We start from the raw sequence: 21,656 nt of genomic DNA, 5'->3' as shown, positions 1-21,656 counted from the left end.
TCGTGCAGCCGTCCCCCACTCACCAGAGAGCACCCGCGGAAGTGGTCGGCGGGGGGCAGCCGGGCGAGGATCCAGTCAGAGGGAGGTGGGCGTGGGGCTGAGGGGCGCGAGCCGGAGCGCCCCCAGTGTGGCGCGGCCAGGCAGGGAAGGGGACGGCCGGGTGGTGATTGGCCGCGTCAAAAGCTCCGGGCCAAGAACAAAAGAGAGCGGGCGGCGGGCGTCCTCGGAGTAGGCGCTCCCGCCCGCCCAGCGCGGGCTTTGGTGCTGGGGGAGGACGCACCCACCGCCCGCCCGCCCGCCCGCCCGCCAGCAGCCGGGCTGGCGCGCTCGGTTTCTCCGCGAAAGCCGGCCGTGTACCTAGGAATTAACCGGCCGGCGCGGGAAGGGAGGGGAACGGGGCGGGGGGGATGCTGAGCGCGCGCGAGAACAATAATAAGATCGTGTTTGCGGTCGCTGCCCGAGGAAGAATTCAGAGCCGACGCGAGGCCCAGCGCTCGCGCCGCGCCCGGGAGCCCGGGAGGGAGGCCGCCGGCGGCGGGGACCTCGGCATGAGCTTGTGAGCAACGCGCGGCGGCGGCGGCGGCGGGGACCTTGGCGCAGCCGGACGCGAGAGCAGCGAGCGGCCTGGGGCGCCCCTCCCCCGCTGCCAGGCCGTGATTTGCCGGGCCTGCTGCGCCCCCCGCCCATCCCTCGCCTCAGCCGCAGCCTCGCCGCTTCCCCTCGTCGGAGCGGCCGCTAGTCCGCCCCGCTCGAGGCCCTCGGGGAGCGCGGCGCGGTCCGTCGGCCCGCAGGGGGGCGGCCTCCCGGCATCTTCGCAGCGACCAAGGACGACCAGGAAGAGGAGCGGCTGGGATGGCGCGTCCGCGGCCCCGCGAGTACAAAGCAGGCGACCTGGTCTTCGCCAAGATGAAGGGCTACCCGCACTGGCCCGCCCGGGTGAGTCCAGCGGCGGCGCGCGGGCCCGCCCGCCCGCCCACCATTTTCCCCTTCATGATGGCGCGCCCGCCCCCTTTCCCCATCGCCTCAGCCCCGAGCCCGCGGCTCGCGCCGGCCGCGATGAGGGCCGTGGGCGCGGGCAACGCTGCGCAGAAGGGCCGGGGCCGGGGGCGAGGGTGCCCGGCCGCGCCCGCACCCCGCCAGGCGGCCATTCTTCCGCCCACTTTCGAAGGCGGGCCCAGCCCCCGCGGGCCTGACGCTGCCTTCCTCCCGGAAAGCCGGCGGTGGCCGGGGAGCCGCGCCGCCGAGCAGTGGGCCTGGGGCGGAGACGTCGGCTCCCGGCGGGGTCGCCGCTGGACACCTTGGGTGCCGGCGAACGTCGGGGCAGGTAGGGAAGCGTGGAGCAAATGGCCGTCCGGGAGCCGTAGAGTGGCGGCGGCGGCGAATCCTGGAAAGGGGCAGTGGTCACGCAGAGGCCAGCGGGAGCCTCTTGGCAGTCATTCATCCCTGTCCTCGCTTTCCAGACTTGTTGAGTTTTCCCTGCGCGCGGTTCCAGGTGCCCTGCCTGCCCTATCATTGTCCCGAGGTACGTGCCTCCATGCTGTCCCTCGTTCTTTTAAACCGACAGCAGCTCGCCGGGGCTTGCAGGCTAGCTAGCCCCGACCGGTGGGTCCAGCCGGCTCCAGTGCCTCGCCACCTCCATGTTTGTTTTAGGTGGAAGCCCAAACCGTGTTCTTGGCCTCCCACGACAGCCCACGATAGCTCTCGCTTCCCACATAGCGCGGTTGTCGCTGGGCCTTTCTCTGGAAAGCATCTGCTTGTAATACATAGCACGAATGATTATTATTAGGCCTTTTGAGCGAGGAAGTCACACAACACTGCCGTATGTGCTTTTTGCTTTAAAATAAATTTTTTCTTAAAAATTTTGTAATAGTCGACGATTGTTTGAAGTAAATACAGTGAAAAGAAGGGCCAGGGCATGTTGGAGACTACGTTGGTATCCTCTAAGAACAGAAACAGATATTGGGAAAATTGGCACATAGTGTGAGCTCTTAAGATGTGTTTTAGTCAAGTGAAGATAGAAAGACTAAGGGAAAATTACACCCATTCACAAAAGGAAGTGCCATTATGGGTGGCCAGACTGAAATTTAGTGAAGTTGAGGTAATGATGGACATAATCACTTATTTTGTGTGTGGTTAGGCATGATTGTAGAATGGAAAGAACATAGGCCAGGAATGGGGGGACATGGTGTCTGTTCCAGGCTCTGTTATAGACTAATCTTTTCAACTGTATGCATATCCATTTCTGCAAGTATAAAATAATCATCTCTAGGGTCCATCCCTTCCAACACTTATAACCTCAGGTATCAAAAGGAAAAAATAGTCTTACGTTCCATTAAACTATGAAAATAACTTCACGTTGGAACTGTAGGTTGTCTTTAAGGAAGGCAAAGTTAAAGGTAAGGTAAAATAACTGGTTATTATTTGTGTTGTGGTACAATATTGCTTAAAGGAGCAAGGTAGGTGACTTTACTAGACCTTTAGGGAATCCCTGAATATATTTGTCAAATAAGAAATAAAACAGTTCTAGGTAGAGTGTTATTTATATGCACAGTCAAAAGTGAATTAAAGGCCACCATCACCAGTCTGTCATTTACCTTGTAACTTAATGTTTTTTTTTAACTCTTAGATTTGAAAAATATCTTCTGAGAATCAAAATGAATCAAATTTCATTAATTTCATTAACATGTTGCTTTCACAGGCTGGCCACCTGTAGTAATTTGTGAAACAGGAAAGTGCTACAAAGGTAGGCCTAGTTGTATCTCTAATTGCATTATAAAATTCCTAGAAGTTATAATTCCAAAACAAGGCAAAATGGAAAGTAAAATGAGGAAGCAAAAATCAGGCTTTTAGATTTTAAAAATAGATAAAAGGAGAAAAATCTTGTCTATTTGCTTTTTTTTTAATGTATTATTTTACTGTGAGTGACATGTTGCAATTTCCAAAGAAAGGTAAATGTAAGAAAAAGATCATTTGAATCCCTACTCTTGGTTACAGTGCTATATGCTTCACAAATGTTCTCATCTTATTTTCTTTCCAATTCTGTGAAGCATTGTCCCCCATTTATACCTAATTATAGCTTTGTAGATGATAATGTTATAAAATACTAACTGGAAAAAAAAGTCCTTATTCAGATTTTAAACACTGTCACTTGATATGAAGGCTAGTCGTGTGAAGATTAGATTCTTTATGGCCCTAAGGGATAAAACCTAAGGAACATCCTGGGAGGACAAGCTTTCTAACAGTCAGAGCTGGTCCATGTAGACAGGGAAAAGCAACTTCTCTGCTATAAGGAAGATGTTTGGTCCTAGGCAACCTCTTGTGAGAAATATGGGTCAAGAGGGTTCAGAATTTAAACAAGTTGGATTCTGCTCTTGGCTGGCCTTCACACTCTTAACCTTGTGTGTGTTCTATAATCTTTCTTAGTTTACTAGTCTGTAAAATAGGTATAATTCTTACCTCAGAGTACAGAGTATCCAAAAGCACCAAGTGATGGTGCTTGAATGTTCCCTTTTCCTTTTTTAATTTCTAACTTTCCTTTGCATCTCACTTTTTAAAATTGTTTGTCAGCTTTCAATTCTTGAGTAGATTAGTTATTGCTTCCACCATTTTTTCATGAAAAATGTCAAATATATAGAAAAGTTGAAAGTACTTGTTCAGTGAATACCCATGCATCTGCTATCTAGATTCTACAGTTAAATTGTACCTTACTTGCTCTGTCACATATCTGTTCCTGTATCCATATCTTTCTCCATACAGAAGTCCATCTTACTGCATTTTAAATTAAGTTGCAGATATCACTATAATTTCCTTCTAGACACTCCTATATGCATATCATTAACTAGAAGTTAATATTTTTTATGGATTCTGTTTTTTTCCTTTAAGGTAAAATTTATATAGAGTGAAACACATTTACCTTGACTGGGTCATTCAGAAAGTTTGACAAACATATATACAACTCTGATACAAATACCTACCAAGGCATAGAACGGTACTAATACCCAGAAAAGTTTTTCATGCCTTTTGGTAGTAGATACCTATCTTCCTTACTTCTCCCCCAATATCCCCAGTGTTATTTTAACATAAAATAGCAGCTGGCTATTTCTAATGGCATATGCCTAATTGTGGATATCTTTAAAAATGAGAAGTTTGTGGCGGGCGCCTGTAGTCCCAGCTGCTTGGGAAGCTGAAGCAAGAGAATCGTGCAAGCCCAAGAGTTAGAGGTTGCTGTGAGCCGTGTAACGTCATGGCACTCTACCTGAGGGCAGTATAGTGAGACTCTATCTCTACAAAAAAAAAAAAAAGAGAAAAGTTTGTCAATTCCTGTGGATCAGCTAAATTAATATTAAAATATGCTAAAGTAAGAGGTGAATCCTTTTGATTATGTACCCTTTTGGCAAAAACAATTGAGCACGTATTTCTAATATATGTAAATTTACTTTTTAAAAATTACATATTCATGTACTGCTCTATACCTTATAAAATAAACATAACAAAGAAGCTAACAGGAATGACAGATGATATATATTTTAAAATTTTTGTTGGAAAAATATCATTACCAGTCATAGAGTACAACCATATTTTTAAAAGTCTTAAATTTTGGAATATTTTTCTTCTGCTTCTTAGGAGATCTGACTAGATGGCCATAGTTTTTATCTTCTAAGAAGGTATTCTGGATCACATGAGGTGGTCTGATTATATTTGTTCCCATTTCTTTTTTTTTTTCCTTCAAAATAAGATATGTGCAGTGTGCATAGGAATTTGTTCATAGTTTTTTATTTTAAACTATAGTCCGGCCCTCCAGTTGTCTGAGGGACAGTGAACTGGCCCCCTGTTTAAAAAGTTTGAGGACCTCTGGCATTTTCCAGTCTCCCATTTCAACCAGATGAATCTGTATTCCTGGCACATGGCCATTGTTCCCCCATGATTTGAGGGGGGTTTCTACTATAAAAGATTTTGTTTCATTCTTTTAGAAAATGACTGATGGTTTAAAATTATATATTACTTTTTTGAAAATGCCAGTAATATAAAAAAAAAGCATTAGAAAAGCATAGTAGGCTAGTAAGTATAGTAAACTTAATAATAGGTAAAGAACCCAAAAATTTTTACTTATTGGAGAAAGTTTTCTGTTGTGAAAGCATCTTCAGATGGTAAATCTGAGTCTAGTCCACTTGGTGGAATTATTATTAGTGCATGGCAGAAAGGTGTCTGAATCATTTCAAGCAGTGCTACTGGATACATGGGCTGTGGCTATTACCTGTTCGTGGCAAAGTAAGTACAGATATTGCAAGTAAGAATTTAGAAGTTGGTAGGATAGCTTTGTATTTTTGAATCAAATGTGAAAAATAAGCTTTCATTTTGTATACCTTTTTATTTTTCTGATAGTTCCTTTTTATTATATTTTATAAAAATGTCAATCTGCAACAAAGGAGAAATTTAGAAAAACAAAACTCGTTCTTCACTACAGGTAGAGTGGCAGTGCTGACAATAAATAACTTTGAAAGGTCAATAGTGGTCCTCACACTTAAAGCAATTTGCTCATACTATAAACTTTTAAACTGTTGTCAACTGTGTGAAAGAGGGAATGGTTGAAACATCATGTTATAAACAAAAATTTTTATTACACAAGTAATAATGTTCATTGTACATGTAGAAAGATTAATATCTGTATAACTACTTGTGAACACCATGAATATGCACCTATCTGTGTAGGTACATGATTTTTGTAATATATATAGTTTTGCAACCTTTTCTCTCACACTGTATCTTAAATGACTTTCAATGGCAACGAATAGGTTTCTATAACATTAACATTTGTAATAACTATCTGGTAATTTATAACGTGGAACTATTTATTATATATTATAACCACTTTCTGTGATAAAACATTTAGGGTTTATTAAGTTTTTAACTATAAAGCAAGACTCAGGCACATTAATTTAGCTAAATCGTTTCCTAAGTTATTTCCATAGAACAGGTTTCTAGAAACCACATTTCTGAATCAAGGGCATGTGTATGTTTTAGAACTTCAGATTTGTATTACCAAATTACCTTGATAATACCTGTTTTCTCACATATTCATTAAAAGTAACTGATTGATATTTTAAAGTATCTTTGTCAATTTAATGAACACAATAACTTCTTTAGTTACAAGTTAGACTGACTATATATATATATATCACAAGTTAGACTGCATATATATATATATATATCATATATGAGGGTATATATCAAATCATACATATGTATCTTGATTATAAATTTGAATGCACATATATGATAACTTTACTATGATGTAGATATTATTCCCAAACTCAGCTTAAGAAATTCACCCAGTTAATAATCCCAGACCATTAAGAATACCTACAAGGGGGGTAGGCATGGTGGCTCATACCTATAATCCTAGTATTCTGGAAGGCCCAGGCGGGTGGATCCCTGAGCTCAGGAGTTCTAGACCAGCCTGAGCAACCCCGTCTCTAAAAATAGCCAGGTATGTGGCAGGCGCCTGTAGTCCCAGCTAGAGTTTGAGGTTGCTGTGAGCTATGATGCCAAGACACTCTACCAAGAGGTGACAAAGTAAGATTCTGTCTCAAAAAAAAAAAAAAAAGCCACAAGGACATAAAAAATGTGACATTTAGGTTAGGTAAAAGGACTGAAAAAGCATTTAGCAGTATGTAAGAACACTATACTACACAAGGCACCCACAAATATCTGTGGAGCTGGCAATCTTAAATCAGAGAATATTTGTTGTAGTAGATTATGTTTCTCTAGTCTATATCTCTTTGAAAGGCCTTTGACACAGTGAGTATATAAGCAAATTAGACATTAGTTAGGCATACGGAGAAAGCAGAGAACCATTAAAAATCAATTATGAATGAATAGCTTGGTGTCATCTTACATATAGTTTCCAAAACTTTTATATGTGAGAGAACACATAGACTTTGAATATCTGGTAGTGCAGTTACATCAGAGTTACTGGTTCAGTAGAGCGCCTAGAAGCTAAATCCTACAAATGACGACTTGTCTGTGTAAATTTTTGCCAGTTTACAACCCAATTAAAATGATTTTTCTATTAATATTTTCTTATCTAGATAAGAATTACTGCAAATATAAAAGCAGAACATTGTACCCCATGATTGCATTAATGTACACAGCTATGATTTAAAAAAAAAAAAAAAAAAAAAGAATTACTGCAAATAGTTTGGTAAATAACCATCTGTATGGTAACAGAGACCCACACAGAAGTAAATATAAATAAATAAACTAATGATTGGTGAGCTCAAGGTTTCAGAATGATATCCTTCAGATTTCTGAGGAAACCCTGAAATGTAGGGAAAGAAAGCTAGACCAGGAGTTAAAAGATAAGTACCTCATTCCACCACTGTCTTGCTTTGTAAGATTGGACATATTTTTTATTACAAGGTCTTTGTAAAATAGAGGATGATAATTCTTATTCTTTTTCCTAGGAATCAAATGTTATTAAAATATACATGAAAGAACTGTTTGCTAATTAAGTTCTGATTAAGATGATAAATAATTAACTTCCAGGAACATAAAACTCCTTAGTTACATAATGCAAGGAACCTAGTCAAGTCTCTCTAAATGCCTCTGTGGCTTGGCATGTTTTTCAGTAGTTTCTTTGTGGCTTTGTAATAGTGAGTTAGCTCTAGACTCCAGGAGTTGTGAGGACTTCCCATTGTTAACCCTCCTTCAGATTCCTAAGTGTGATGGGCCGTTTCTAGATGTTTCATAGAGCTTCAGAATTTGGGGGCAAGATTAACTGGACCGTGTTGGCCCACAAAAAGGGTGAGTGAATAAACTACTCTTCCCTGTGATCACTGAGATTCATACTCTGAGCAGATTCTCTGAGTCCTAATGTAGAGTCTGTAACACTCCCCAGAAGTGGAGGTGTCAGTGTAGGCGAGTCACTTGGTAGCAACAAGGTTGCTGCTATGGGAACTCAAAAATTTTTGATAACGTAGCAGTAACTTTACAGTTTCTATTTGCAAAATATGTTTAAGATTAGAATGGTTACAAGTGATAGGTTCAGCAGTGGTTAGCACATATAAAAATGAGAGTTTCACAGAAGATTAAAGAATTTTTATGTAGGTAGGAATGTCAAAATAAACTCATACATACCTTTAGATATCTATTTACTTCTTTGACATTGAAGTAGAATTAAGTACTAATGACATCTTTAATTTTGGAAGATATGCATATTCAGAGGGAGTAGTATTATAAATTCTAAGTTAATTTTTTTAGAGTTAGCATATGTTGAATGAAATGAAAATGAATTCCTTCTAGGCCTCTGTTTGACTTTCAAAATGAGACCAATTTTTTTAAAACAAGATATTAACGTTTTGCTGGACTGCTGCATGAGGATTAGTTAATTTTGAAAAAATATTTAGACCTTGGGAATGAGTAATTGCTGCAGATTGATTCTGATGCAGTCTAGTGGCTTTCAGATGTTTTTTAGTATAACCCACAGTAAGAACAATTAATTGTCATTCATAGTACATGTGTGTGGGCATACACACCCACATATATACATACTCACACATCTATGGTTTGTTTGTCCCTAGATGGGGCCTAGTGAAAGGTGTTTGGGTCATGGGGGCAGATCTCTTAGGAATAGCTTGGTGCTGTTCTTGTAACAGCAAGTTCTCATTCACTGTAGACTGGATTAATTCTCCAGGAATAGATTAATCCTTCAAGAAAGGGTGTTAACAAAGTGAGGTTCCTCCTCCAGTTTGGTCTTTCTTCACAACTTGACAGCTTCCTCTTTGGCCATCTACCATGTTTTGACCCAGCATGTGACGCTCACCAGAAACCAAGCAGATGCTGGCATCAGACTTCTCATGCCTGCAGAACCATGAGCTAAATAAACCTCTTTTCTTCATAAATTATACAACCATAGGTTATAGCAACACAAAACACTAAGACACAACACACCAGAAAAAAAAATTTTTTTTACTAAATCTTGACTTGTTAACAGTCCTGAGCTTTTTCTTCTGCCTTAGCCACAGTCTTACATGACGGTCACATAAACATAAGAAATTAAAATGATACTGCATTAGATTGTTTAACTATCCAGGCCAATATTTCTTTTGATCTCAAAAGGTTAGGTATACAGATCAAACATTTTTATAATCATTTTCCTTCTAATCTTTAAGCTTCAGAAGTATCCATGACTATTTTGAAGCTAAATATAGAGATAGATATAGTATAGAGATGATAGATAGATAGATACCATACATTTGTTAACTACCCAGTTACATACAGTGTTTGGCTACATAGTGCTCGCTGGTGGATAATACTGAAGATCTGGGATTTTCTTAGTTTTCTGGGTTTTCTAGTGGGACTAGATAGTGGAGATATCAGACTATGTATGACTGAAGAAGAGGAGCCTTTGTTAATTCAGAAAACATATGGGTAGGGGAGGATTTGTGATGCCCTCTATAGTGGATATAAAGGCTGTGAGGTGAACACATTACAATGGTTTCATATTTACTTTTTATTTTATTTTTTTTCCTTTTATTAAACCCGCTGTATCCAAAGAGATTTCTTTGCTATACAGCAATCTCGGTAGAGAGAATCTAGTATTGAGGATAGGAAGGCATTCTTCAAATTCTGAAAAAGATACACTTCTGAAGAGTTATAATAAGCACAGCTTTATATCTCACATCTGGCTCACTGACTTACATAAAATATGTACATTTCTGTTAGAAAATTGCCCAACTATACTAAATGGAAGTATTTTGAAATAAAATAAATAAGATATGTTATGCCAGGTATCCAAGAAGAACTCTGGCTGTTCTCCAGCTTAGCCTTTTATTATTGCTTTTATTTTTTATTGACCCTATTTTGTGCTATGCTTGGATGGCAGAGGAAAGACAAAGCCTTTGATAGCATTATGAAATATGGTGGTCTCTATTTTTCATTTTTAATAAGTTTTGGAGACAAGATTTATTTAACTACAAAGGATCAGGTAACCCAAAACAAATGTGCCCCTTGTTTTTATATAGTTATAAAAGCAAATGACGAAGTAGAGCAACTTAACAAGGGTGGGCAGTTGGAGAGATTTGTTGATGTGAAATAGATATGTTAGTAATTTCAGACTCTTCCTTTACTCCACTAAAATTGCTTTTTCGTTATCATTGTATTTTTTTTTTTTTTTTTTGTAGAGACAGAGTGTCACTTTATGCCCTTCGGGTAGAGTGCCATGGCATCACACAGCTCACAGCAACTTCCAACTCCTGGGCTTAAGCGATTCTCTTGTCTCAGCCTCCCGAGTATCTGGGACGACAGGAGCCCGCCACCAAGCCCAGCTATTTTTTGGTTGCAGTTCATCCGGGGCCAGGTTTGAACCCGCCACCCTCGGTATGTGGGGCCGGCGCCTTACCGACTGAGCCACAGGCGCCGCCCCTCGTTATCATTGTAAACTCTTCCCTGGTCCTCTCCATTTTATCTCGGTATACCCTCCCCCAATCCTGGCTTCACTCCTTCCTTGTCCAAATTAGACCCCAAATGGTAACTCTTAACAGCTCTCTTATGTCTCCTTTTTACCTGGAAGCATTCATCCTACAAAGCCCCCTAAACTCTGCCCTCTCTGTTTTAGCGTAGACATGCAAACTGGGGCAGCTCCCGGATTAATTTCATCTAGATCCAAAATGGTGCTCATCAGTCCATGTGCTTACCCCAGCTCCTTGTATATCTTCCTCGGAGATTCCTAGATGCTTTACCATTCTCTTCCAACTTCTTTCCCCTCATTTTCAGCACATTATTTTACCTTCATACTTTATGTACATGAGGTAGTTTTCTATCCTTTGCTTATAAATGAAAACCCTCTGTTTTTCTTTTGGTCTCCCTCTCTTATTTTCTTTTCTCCAGTGTGGAACACATTTGTGCCCCTTTTCCTGGGAGGCAGTAAGGTGAAAAAAGCAAAAACTTAGAGGGCAGATGAAGCCATTTCTATACATTACCTTTGTCCCTTATCAGGTGAATGGCCAGGGGTAGTTTATTAGTTTTTGTGGGCTCATCTGTAAATATGAAGACAATAATGCTTTCCTTCCAGGATCTTTTCAAGGATTATGAATGTAAAGAACTTGGGAGGTTAACAAATGATCAGAAGATTAGTTTTCCTCCCCTTCCCTCTCTAGCCTTCTTCCTGAGAACCTCTTCCTCTTGTTTGAACTCATCCTTTTCCTTCTTTCATTCAACATTCAATACATATTTTTTAATGTTTGTTGTATTCCAGGCATTAAGAGTGCTGTGGTAGGTACTAGAGGTAGAGAAGTAACCCCCCAAAAGTCTTTTTTTCTCACATAATGTAAGCCTTGTCTTCTTTACTAGCTCGTTTTCTTCGGAAATAATCTCTTATCTTTCAGGCATTGCTCTCTGCTTTCCTTAGTAGTCAAGCTTCATAAAGAACTGGGCCTTACTGTCATTCTCTCCCCTCTCCCACAGATCACCATAACCTCCCAACCCAAAGAACACCTTATTTTTGACTCTATGGAATTTAATACTACTTTTAAAAAATTCTCTTCCCCTAACTTCCCACATGTGTTTCTTTTTTTGAAAGTTTCTTCCACTTCTCTCACAGTGCCTTTGCAGGTTTTTCTTTGGCTTCAACCACAGTTCTTCAAGATGATATGTTCCAAACCTCTATTTCAGGCCCAAATTCACTAGTGTGAGCTTCAAATCCATAAATTCATTTACTTTCTAGATGACTCCATCTAGCTGTCCCTCAGGTACCACAAATTTATTGTCAACTAATTTAGCTGCCCCTCACCACCTGAGTATTTTTGTCTTAAAACAAGATTACTGTCCAACCAGTCACCTCCAAAATGAAGATCTCCAGTCAACTTATACGTCCCACATTTTACTACGTACCTCACAATGTCATGATGGGCTATACAAATGGAGGCCTATTAGTAATTCTCCTAGACAAAAGTGGTATGAGATATGGTTTATCATATAGCTCAGGGCAATGTAAGGATTCAAAATAACCTGAAGTATATTAATGTTGTAAGCAGGATATAATTTCAGCACAGTAGTATGGCATTAAATTAATATTATTAATTTGAATTTTATTGGTGTCAATTTTACTTATGTTTATATTTAGATTTGTATTTATATCTAAATATAATATATAAATATATATAATAAGTTATATGTAAAACCAATTTTATCTTGGTTTTATATTGTGTAATTATAACGGTATCATAACAAAAGGAGTTTATACCTATTGTTGTATTTGTAAATATATCAGAACCTTATGGAACCAAAATGTATCACATACCACATTTTGTTTATCCTTTCATCAGTTAATGGTATTTGCATTGCTACTTTTGGTTGTTATGAATAATGCTGCAGTAAAGATTCCTGTACAAATTTTTAAGTAGACTCAGATTTTCAGTTCTTTTGGGTATATGCCCAGAAATATAATTGCTAGGCTATGATAACTCTTACGTTTAACCATTTGAGGAATTGCCAGGCTCTTTTCCAAAGTAGTGATTCCATTTTATGCTTCCAACAGCCTAATTGCCCTGGCTAGCACCTCCAATACAATGTTGAATAAAAGTGATAAGAGGGTGGCACCTGTAGCTCTCAGTGGGTAGGGCGCCAGCCACATACACCGGGGCTGGTGGGTTCGAACCCAGCCTGGGCCTGCTAAAACAACAATGACAACTGCAACAACAAAAAAAAAATAGCCAGGTATGTGGCAGATGCCTGTAGTCTCAGCTACTTGGGAGACCGACCCAAGAGAATCACTTAAGCCAGTGGTTCTCAACCTTCCTAATGCTGCAACCCTTTAATACAATTCCTGTGGGTCGCAAACCACAGGGTGAGAACCGCTGATTAAGCCCAAGAGTCTGAGGTTGCTGTGAGCTGTGATGCCACAGCCCTCTACCCAGGGCAACAGCTTGAGATGCTGTCTCAAAAAAAAAAAAAAGTGATAAGAGAGGACATCTTGTCTTGTTCCTGATCTTAAGGAAAAACTCAGTATTTTACCATTAAATATGATGTTAGCTATGGGTTTTTCATAGATGCCCTTTATCAGGTTGAGGATGTTTCCTTCTGTATCTAGTTTGTTGAGTTTTTTTAATCACAAAAGGGTGTTGGATTTTGTCAATGCTTTTCCTACATCTATTGAGATGATTATGTGCTTTAGGTCTATGATTCAATTAATACGGTGTACTGCATTAATTGATTTTCATATATTAAACCAACCTTACATTCTGAGATAGAGCCTCTTGGTAATGGTGGGTATATAATCTTTTTTATGTGTTGCTGGATTTGGTTCGCTAAGATTTTTAATTAAGATTTTTACACCAATAGGCCAGGCACAGTAGCTCATTCCTATAATCCTAGTGCTCTGGGAGGCTGAAGCAGGAGGATCCCTTGAACTCAGGAATTTGAGATCAGCCTGAGCAAGAGCAAGACCTTGTCTCTACAAAAAAATAGAAAAATTTTAGCCAGGCATTGTGGCGGATTCCTGCAGTCCCAGCTACTTGGGAGGCTGAGGCAGGAGGATCACTTCAGGTTGCTGTAAGCTAGGCTGATACCACAGCACTGTAGCCTGGGCAACAGAATGAGACTCCATCTCAAAAAATAATAATAATTTTCACACCTGTAGTCAGAATAGGTATTGCTCTGTATTTTTTTCTTATGTCTTTGTCTGGATTTGGTATAGGGATAATACTGGCATCAAAAAATGAGTTGTTGAATGTTCCCTCATTTTTTTGAAAGTGTTTGTGAAGAATTGGTCTTAATTATTCTGTAAATGTTAGGTATAATTCACTATTGAAGCCATCTGGTCCTGGGCTTTTCTTTGTAGGTAGTTTTTTGATTACTTGCCATGGTTTTTTGATTGCTAATTCTTGTTAGAACTATAACTTGTTATAACTCTACTGGATTTTGTATTTCTTCTTCAGTCAGTTTCAGTAGTTTGTGCCTTTCTATGAGTTTATTCATTGCATCTAGGTTATCTAATTTTTGGCATACAACTGTTCATAGTATTCCCTTAAAATCTTTATTTCTGTTAAGTAGTAATGTTTCCCTCTCTGATTCCTGACTTTAATAATTTGAATCTTCTCTGTCTCTTCCCTTTTGTTGGGTGGGGATCCATCTAGCTCAAGGTTTATCAATTTTTTTTGTTTTCAATGATTTCCTCTATTTTTCTATTCTCTATTTCCATTCTAACCTTTATTATTTCCCTCTTTTCTACTTGTTTTAAATAGTTTGATACTCTTTTCGCAGTTTCTTAGACTTAGGAGTAGAAGTTTAGGAGTTTTTTGTGATTTTTTTTTTTTTGATACAAATAGATGTTTCCAAGCTTCCTCTAAGCTATTTTTTCACTGTATCCCTTAGTATTTTCTAATTTCCCTGGTGATTTCTTCTTTACCAGTTATTTAAGAGCATGCTGTTTAATTTCTGCATATTTGTTACTTTCTCAAATTTTTATTATTGATTTCTGATTTCATTTTCTTGTGGTCAGAGAATATCCTTTAAATTTATTGAAGCATGTTCTATGACCTAACCTAAGGTCTATCCTAGAGAGTGGTTCATGTGCACTGAGAAGAATGTGTATTCTGCTATGTATTCTTCAGAAGTCTGTTAGATCTGGTTGGTTTATGGTTTTATTCTTTTTCGTCTTCTAACTGCTCTATACATCATTTAAAGTGAAGTATTGAAATCTCTGCCTACTCTTGAATTGTCCTCCATTTCTGTCAGTTATAATTTCATATACAGTTAAATTTTTTAAATTGTGTAAAATACACCTAACATAAAATTTACCATCTTAAAAACCATTTTAAGTGTATAAGTTAATAATATTAAGTGCATTGTTTTGTAACCATTATTACCACCATTCATATCCAGAACTCTTTTACTGAAACTCTTGTACCTATTAAATAATAACTCTACATCCCCCTGCCAAGTCTCTGGCAACCACTATTCTACCTTTTGTCTCTTATGAATTTGGCTGTTCTAAGTACCTTATATAAATGAATTATATAGTATGTGTTTTTCTGTATCTGACTTATTTGACTTGGCATAATGTCCTTAAGGTTTGTCCATGTTATAGTGTGTCAGAATTTCCCTTCTAAAACTGAATAATATTCTATTATTTGTAGGGAACAATATTCCATTTTGTTTATCCATTTATCCATTGATGGATGCCTGAATTTTTTCCTCTTTGTGGTCATTGGAAATGTTACTTTTATGAACATGAGTACACAAATATCTCTTTGAGACCCTACCTTTGATTCTTTGAAGTATATAGCCAGAAATGGGATTTGGGGGCTGGGCATGGTGGTTCACACCTGTAATCCTAGCACTCTGGGAAGCTGAGGTGGGTGGATTGCCTGAGCTCAGGTGTTTGAGATGAGCATGAACAACAGCAAGACCCTGACTCTACTAAAAATAGAAAAATTAGTGGGTATTGTGGTGAGTGCCTATAGTCAGTACCGGCTTCTTGGGAGGCCCAGGCAACATGATCACTTCAGCCCAGGAGTTTGAGGTTGCTATGAACTATGCCTCCACAGCACTCTACCCTGAGTGACAGAGTGAAACTCTGTCTCAAAAAAAAAAAGAGAGAGAGAGAAAGGGAATTGCTGGTATATGGTAATTCTGTTTTTAATATTTTGAGGAAACACTATACTCTTTTCCATAGGGACTACACTATTTTGCACTCCCACTAACAGTACACAAGCATTCCAATTTCCCTGTTTCCTTGTCAATACTTACTATTTTCTGTTTTTTCCATAGTAGGCATCCTATTGGCTGTGTGGAGTGATATTTCATCATGGTTTTGATTCACATTTCCCAAATGATAAGTGATGTTAGCATCTTTTCATGTGCTTATTGACCATCTATATAGTGGGAACAGTATCTGTTTAAGTCTTTTCATCACTTGTTGGCCTTTCTGCTAAGATAAAGTATATTTAATTGCTTTTTTGTTTTGTTTTGTTTTTTGTTTTGTTGTTGTTGTTGTTATAAGGGTTCTCCCTGTCACCTGGGCTGAGTACAATGGATTGATCATAGCTCACTGTATCTTCGAACTCTTGGGCTCAAGCAATCCTCCTGTTCAACCTCCTGAGTAGCTACTACTACAGCCTCATACCACCTGGCCAGTTTTTTTCCTTTCTATTTTTAGAGATGGAGTCTCACTATGTTGCCCAGGTTAGTCTCAAACTTCTGCCCTCAATTTTCCCACCTAAGCCTCCTAGAGCACAAGGATTGTAGATGTGAATCACTGTACCTGGCCCCATTTCTTAATTGAGTTGTTTTTTATTGTTATTTATATACAGGGTGGACATAAAGTTCGTGTGCAATTTAAACAGTAAACTACTTATATGATTTACAAATAATTTTCTGTCATTGCCGGGGTTCACTTTCACCCCGTTGATTGTTATGCTCATTGTAATTTATTTAAATAAACAAAGAAGAGATCTCTGCATAGATGTCCTAGGAGAATGAGTTTTTTGTTTTTGTTTTTTTTTTTTTGTAGAGACAGAGTCTCACCTTATCACCCTTGGTAGAGTGCCAAGGCGTCACACAGCTCACAGCAACCTCCAAATCCTTGGGCTTAGGCGATTCTCTTGCCTCAGGCTCCCGAGTAGCTGGGACTACAGGCGCCCGCCACAACACCCGGCTATTTTTTTGTTGCAGTTTGGCTGGGGCTGGGCTTGAACCCGCCACCCTCGGCATATGGGGCCGGCGCCCCACCAGCTGAGCACAGGCGCCACCCAGAGAATGAGTTTTTATGGAAGTCCATATGTGAGGCAAGTAGATGCAATGAAGTGAGATCCTGTAGGGATATTGTGATGTTACCAGATACATGGAATAGAATATGACATAGAGTTACTGGAAGATGAAAAGATGAGACTAATGATAAACTTCACAAGTTTGCCCAGGCCTAGCTTTAAATTAGGCAATTGGGTAGGATTGAAAACAAGGTAGTGTTCAGAAAATACTGGTGAGTAATTCTTTAGACAGTTGAATCAGTTGTTATACATAAAAGGTAGACAAGGTGGATTGGCTGAGCTATTATATTTATTTGTCAAATGTATACATAGCTTAGCTCGGCGCCTATAGCTCAGCAGCTAGGGTGCCAGCCACATGCACCAGAACTGGCAGATTCAAACCCAGCCCGGGCCTTCCAAACAACGACAACTATAATCAAAAAATAGCCAGATGTTGTGGTGGGCGTCTGTAGTCCCACTTACATGGGAGGCTAAGACAAGAGAACCGCTTAAGCCCAAGAGTTGCGGTTGCTGTGAGCTGTGGTATGATGGCACTCCACTGAGGGCAACATAGTGAGACTCTGTCTCAAAGTATGCATAAGTAAGTTTAAGATTTAAAATAGATATAACTTAAAACTTAAGACTTTGTTTTATGCCTAGGATTTTTCTTTTTTTTTTTTTTTTTTTCTTTTCATTGTTGGGGATTCATTGAGGGTACAATAAGCCAGGTTACACTGATTGCAATTGTTAGGTAAAGTCCCTCTTGCAATCATGTCTTGCCCCCATAAAGTGTGACACACACCGAGGCCCCACCCCCCTCCCTCCTTCCCTCTTTCTGTCCCCCCCCATAACCATAATTGTCATTAACTGTCCTCATATCAAAATTGAGTACATAGGATTCATGCTTCTCCATTCTTGTGATGCTTTACTAAGAATAATGTCTTCCACGTCCATCCAGGTTAATACGAAGGATGTAAAGTCTCCATTTTTTTTAATGGCTGAATAGTATTCCATGCTATACATATACCACAGCTTGTTAATCCATTCCTGGGTTGGTGGACATTTAGGCTGTTTCCACATTTTGGCGATTGTAAATTGAGCTGCAATAAACAGTCTAGTACAAGTGTCCTTATGATAAAAGGATTTTTTTCCTTCTGGGTAGATGCCCAGTAATGGGATTGCAGGATCGAATGGGAGGTCTAGCTTGAGTGCTTTGAGGTTTCTCCATACTTCCTTCCAGAAAGGTTGTACTAGTTTGCAGCCCCACCAGCAGTGTAAAAGTGTTCCCTTCTCTCCACATCCCCGCCAGCATCTGCAGTTTTGAGATTTTGTGATGTGGGCCATTCTCACTGGGGTTAGATGATATCTCAGGGTTGTTTTGATTTGCATTTCTCTAATATATAGAGATGATGAACATTTTTTCATGTGTTTGTTAGCCATTTGTCTGTCATCTTTAGAGAAGGTTCTATTCATGTCTCTTGCCCATTGATATATGGGATTGTGGGCTTTTTTCATGTGGATTAATTTGAGTTCTCTATAGATCCTAGTTATCAAGCTTTTGTCTGATTGAAAATATGCAAATATCCTTTCCCATTGTGTAGGTTGTCTCTTTGCTTTGGTTATTGTCTCCTTAGCTTACAGAAGCTTTTCAGTTTAATGAAGTCCCATTTGTTTATTTTTGTTGTTGTTGCAATTGCCATGGCAGTCTTCTTCATGACGTCTTTCCCCAGGCCAATATCTTCCAGTGTTTTTCCTATGCTTTCTTGGAGGATTTTTATTGTTTCATGCCTTAAATTTAAGTCCTTTATCCATCTTGAATCAGTTTTTGTGAGTGGGGAAAGGTGTGGGTCCAGTTTCAGTCTTTTAAATGTAGACATCCAGTTCTCCCAACACCATTTATTGAATAGGGAGTCTTTCCTCCAAGGTATGTTCTTGTTTGTTTTATCAAAGATTAGGTGGTTGTAATATGTTAGTTTCATTTCTTGGTTTTCAATTCGATTCCAAGTGTCTATGTCTCCGTTTTTGTGCCAGTACCATGCAGTCTTGACCACTATGGCTTTGTAGTACAAACTAAAATCTGGTATGCTGATGCCCCCAGCTTTATTTTTGTTACAGAGAACTGCCTTAGCTATACGGGGTTTTTTCCGGTTCCATACAAAACGCAGAATCATTTTTTCCAAATCTTGAAAGTACGATGTTGGTATTTTGATAGGAATGGCATTGAATAGGTAGATTGCTTTGGGAAGTATAGACATTTTAACAATGTTGATTCTTCCCAGCCATGAGCATGGTATGTTCTTCCATTTGTTAATATCCTCTGCTATTTCCTTTCTGAGGAGTTCATAGTTCTCTTTATAGATGTCCTTCACCTCCTTCGTTAGGTATATTCCTAGGTATTTCATTTTCTTTGAAACTATGGTGAAGGGAGTTGTGTCCTTAATTAGCTTCTCATCTTGACTGTTATTGGTGTACACGAAGGCTACTGACTTGTGGACATTGATTTTATATCCTGAAACATTACTGTATTTTTTGATGACTTCTAGGAGTCTTGTGGTTGAGTCTTTGGGGTTCTCTAAGTATAAGATCATGTTGTCAGCAAAGAGGGAGAGTTTGACCTCTTCTGCTCCCATTTGGATTCCCTTTATTTCCTTGTCTTCCCTAATTGTATTGGCTAGAACTTCCAGCACTACGTTGAATAGTAAAGGTGACAGAGGACAACCTTGTCTGGTTCCAGTTCTAAGAGGAAAAGCTTTCAGTTTTACTCCATTCAGTAAAATATTGGCTATGGGTTTGTCATAGGTAGCTTCAATCAGTTTTAGAAATGTGCCACCTATGCCTATACTCTTCAGTGTTCTAATTAGAAAAGGATGCTGGATTTTATCAAATGCTTTTTCTGCATCTATTGAGAGGATCATGTGATCTTTATTTTTGCCTGTTAATATGGTGGATAACGTTTATAGACTTGCGTATGTTAAACCAGCCTTGCATCCCTGGGATGAAGCCTACTTGATCATGATGAATGACTTTTTTGATGATAAGCTGTAATCTATTGGCTAGGATTTTGTTGAGAATTTTTGCATCTATATTCATGAGTGAGATTGGTCTGAATTTCTCCTTTTTGTTTGGGTCTTTTCCTGGTTTTGGTATTAGGGTAATGTTTGCTTCATAGAATGTGTTGGGGAAGATTCCTTCTTCCTCAATTTTTTGTAATAATTTCTGCAGTACAGGAATAAGCTCTTCCTTGAAGGTTCGATAGAATTCTGGAGTGAAGCCATCTGGACCAGGGCATTTTTTGGTTGGAAGATTTTTTATTGTTTCTTTGATCTCAGTGCTTGAAATTGGTCTGTTCAGGAGCTCTATTTCTTCCTGGCTGAGTCTAGGGAGAGGGTGTGATTCCAAATATTGATCCATTTCTTTCACATTGTCAAATTTCTGGGCGTAGAGTTTCTGGTAGTATTCAGAGATGATCTCTTGTATCTCTGTGGTATCAGTTGTTATTTCCCCTTTATCATTTCTGATTGAGGTTACTAGAGATTTTACTTTTCTATTCCTCGTTAGTCTGGCCAATGGTTTATCTATTTTATTTATTTTTTCAAAAAACCAACTCCTTGTTTCATTAATTTTCTGAATGATTCTTTTGTTTTCAATTTCATTGATGTCTGATTTGATTTTGGATATTTCTTTTCTTCTACTGAGTTTAGGCTTAGATTGTTCTTCTTTTTCCAATTCCATAAGATCTCTTGTGAGATTGTTGATGTGCTCTCTTTCTGTTTTTCGAATGTAGGCATCTAAAGTGATGAATTTTCCTCTCAAAAGTGCTTTTGCAGTATCCCACAGGTTTTGGTAGCTTGTGTCTTCATTGTTGTTATGCTCAAGGAAGTTAATGATTTCCTGTTTTTTAATTCTTCCTGCACCCATCTGTTATTCAACAGAAGATTGTTTAGTTTCCATGCCTTTGGGTGGGGTCGAGCATTTTTGTTAGAGTTGAGTTCCACCTTTAGTGCCTTATGGTCTGAAAAGATACAAGGTAAAATTTCAATTCTTTTGATTCTGTTGATATTTGTTTTGTGTCCCAGGATATGATCAATTTTGGAGAATGTTCCATGGGGTGATGAGAAGAATGTATATTCTTTGTCTTTGGGATGGAGTGTTCTATATGTGTCTATCAAGCACAGTTGTTCTAGAGTCTCATTTAAGTCTCTTATATCCTTCTTTAATTTCTGTTTAGAGGATCTGTCCAGCTCTGTAAGAGGAGTGTTAAGGTCCCCTGTTATTATGGTATTATCAGATATCATATTGCTCAGACTGAGTAAGGTCTGTTTCAAGAATCTGGGAGCATTTAAATTGGGTGCATAAATATTTAGAATTGAAATGTCTTCTTGTTGTATTTTTCCCTTGACCAATATAAAGTGACCATCTTTGTCTTTTTTGACTTTAGTTGCTTTAAATCCACATGAATCTGAAAATAAAATTGCAACTCCTCTTTTCTTCTGAATGCCATTTGCCTGAAAAATTGTCTTCCAACCCTTGACTCGGAGCTTTAATTTGTCTTTTGAAGCCAGGTGTGTTTCTTGCAGACAGCAGATAGATGGGTTGTGTTTTTGAATCCAGTCAACCAATCTGTGTCTCTTCAGTGGGGAATTCAAGCCATTAACATTTATTGAGATAATTGATAAGTGTGGTAGTATTCTATTCATCTTATTTTGTGAGAGTCCATTGCTTAGTTTTATCTTTTGCATCAGTGTGGAGGTTAGGTTCTGTCCTTTAATTTCTGAGTTCTTACTTTGCTGCTGATCCATTGTGGTGGTCAGTGTGCAGAACAGGTTGACGTATTTCCTGTAGAGCTGGTCTTGTTGTGGCGAATTTCCTCAATGTTTGTATATCCGTAAATGATTTGATTTCTCCGTCAAT

The 21,656-nt window shown here is 39.3% G+C and overlaps 1 protein-coding gene across 2 annotated transcripts in view; it reads left to right on the top strand.

Annotated features, from left to right (window-relative positions):
• The first annotated feature begins 404 nt into the window (after positions 1–404).
• HDGFL3 (HDGF like 3) overlaps positions 405–21,656 on the top strand; it is an 86,701-nt gene continuing 65,449 nt past the window's right edge. The window contains exon 1 of one of the 2 annotated variants that reach the window (XM_053593334.1): positions 405–936. In XM_053593334.1, coding sequence (XP_053449309.1) covers positions 853–936 — 84 coding nt within the window. In that variant the 5' untranslated portion in view covers positions 405–852. The remainder of the gene's footprint in view (positions 937–21,656) is intronic. The other variant, XM_053593335.1, reaches the window with a different exon arrangement.

Source organism: Nycticebus coucang, chromosome 6 (genome assembly GCF_027406575.1).
Source record: "Nycticebus coucang isolate mNycCou1 chromosome 6, mNycCou1.pri, whole genome shotgun sequence".
NCBI lineage: Eukaryota > Metazoa > Chordata > Mammalia > Primates > Lorisidae > Nycticebus > Nycticebus coucang.
The sequence above is the reverse complement of the archived record's forward strand: the minus strand, read 5'-3'. Positions and strand labels throughout refer to the sequence as shown.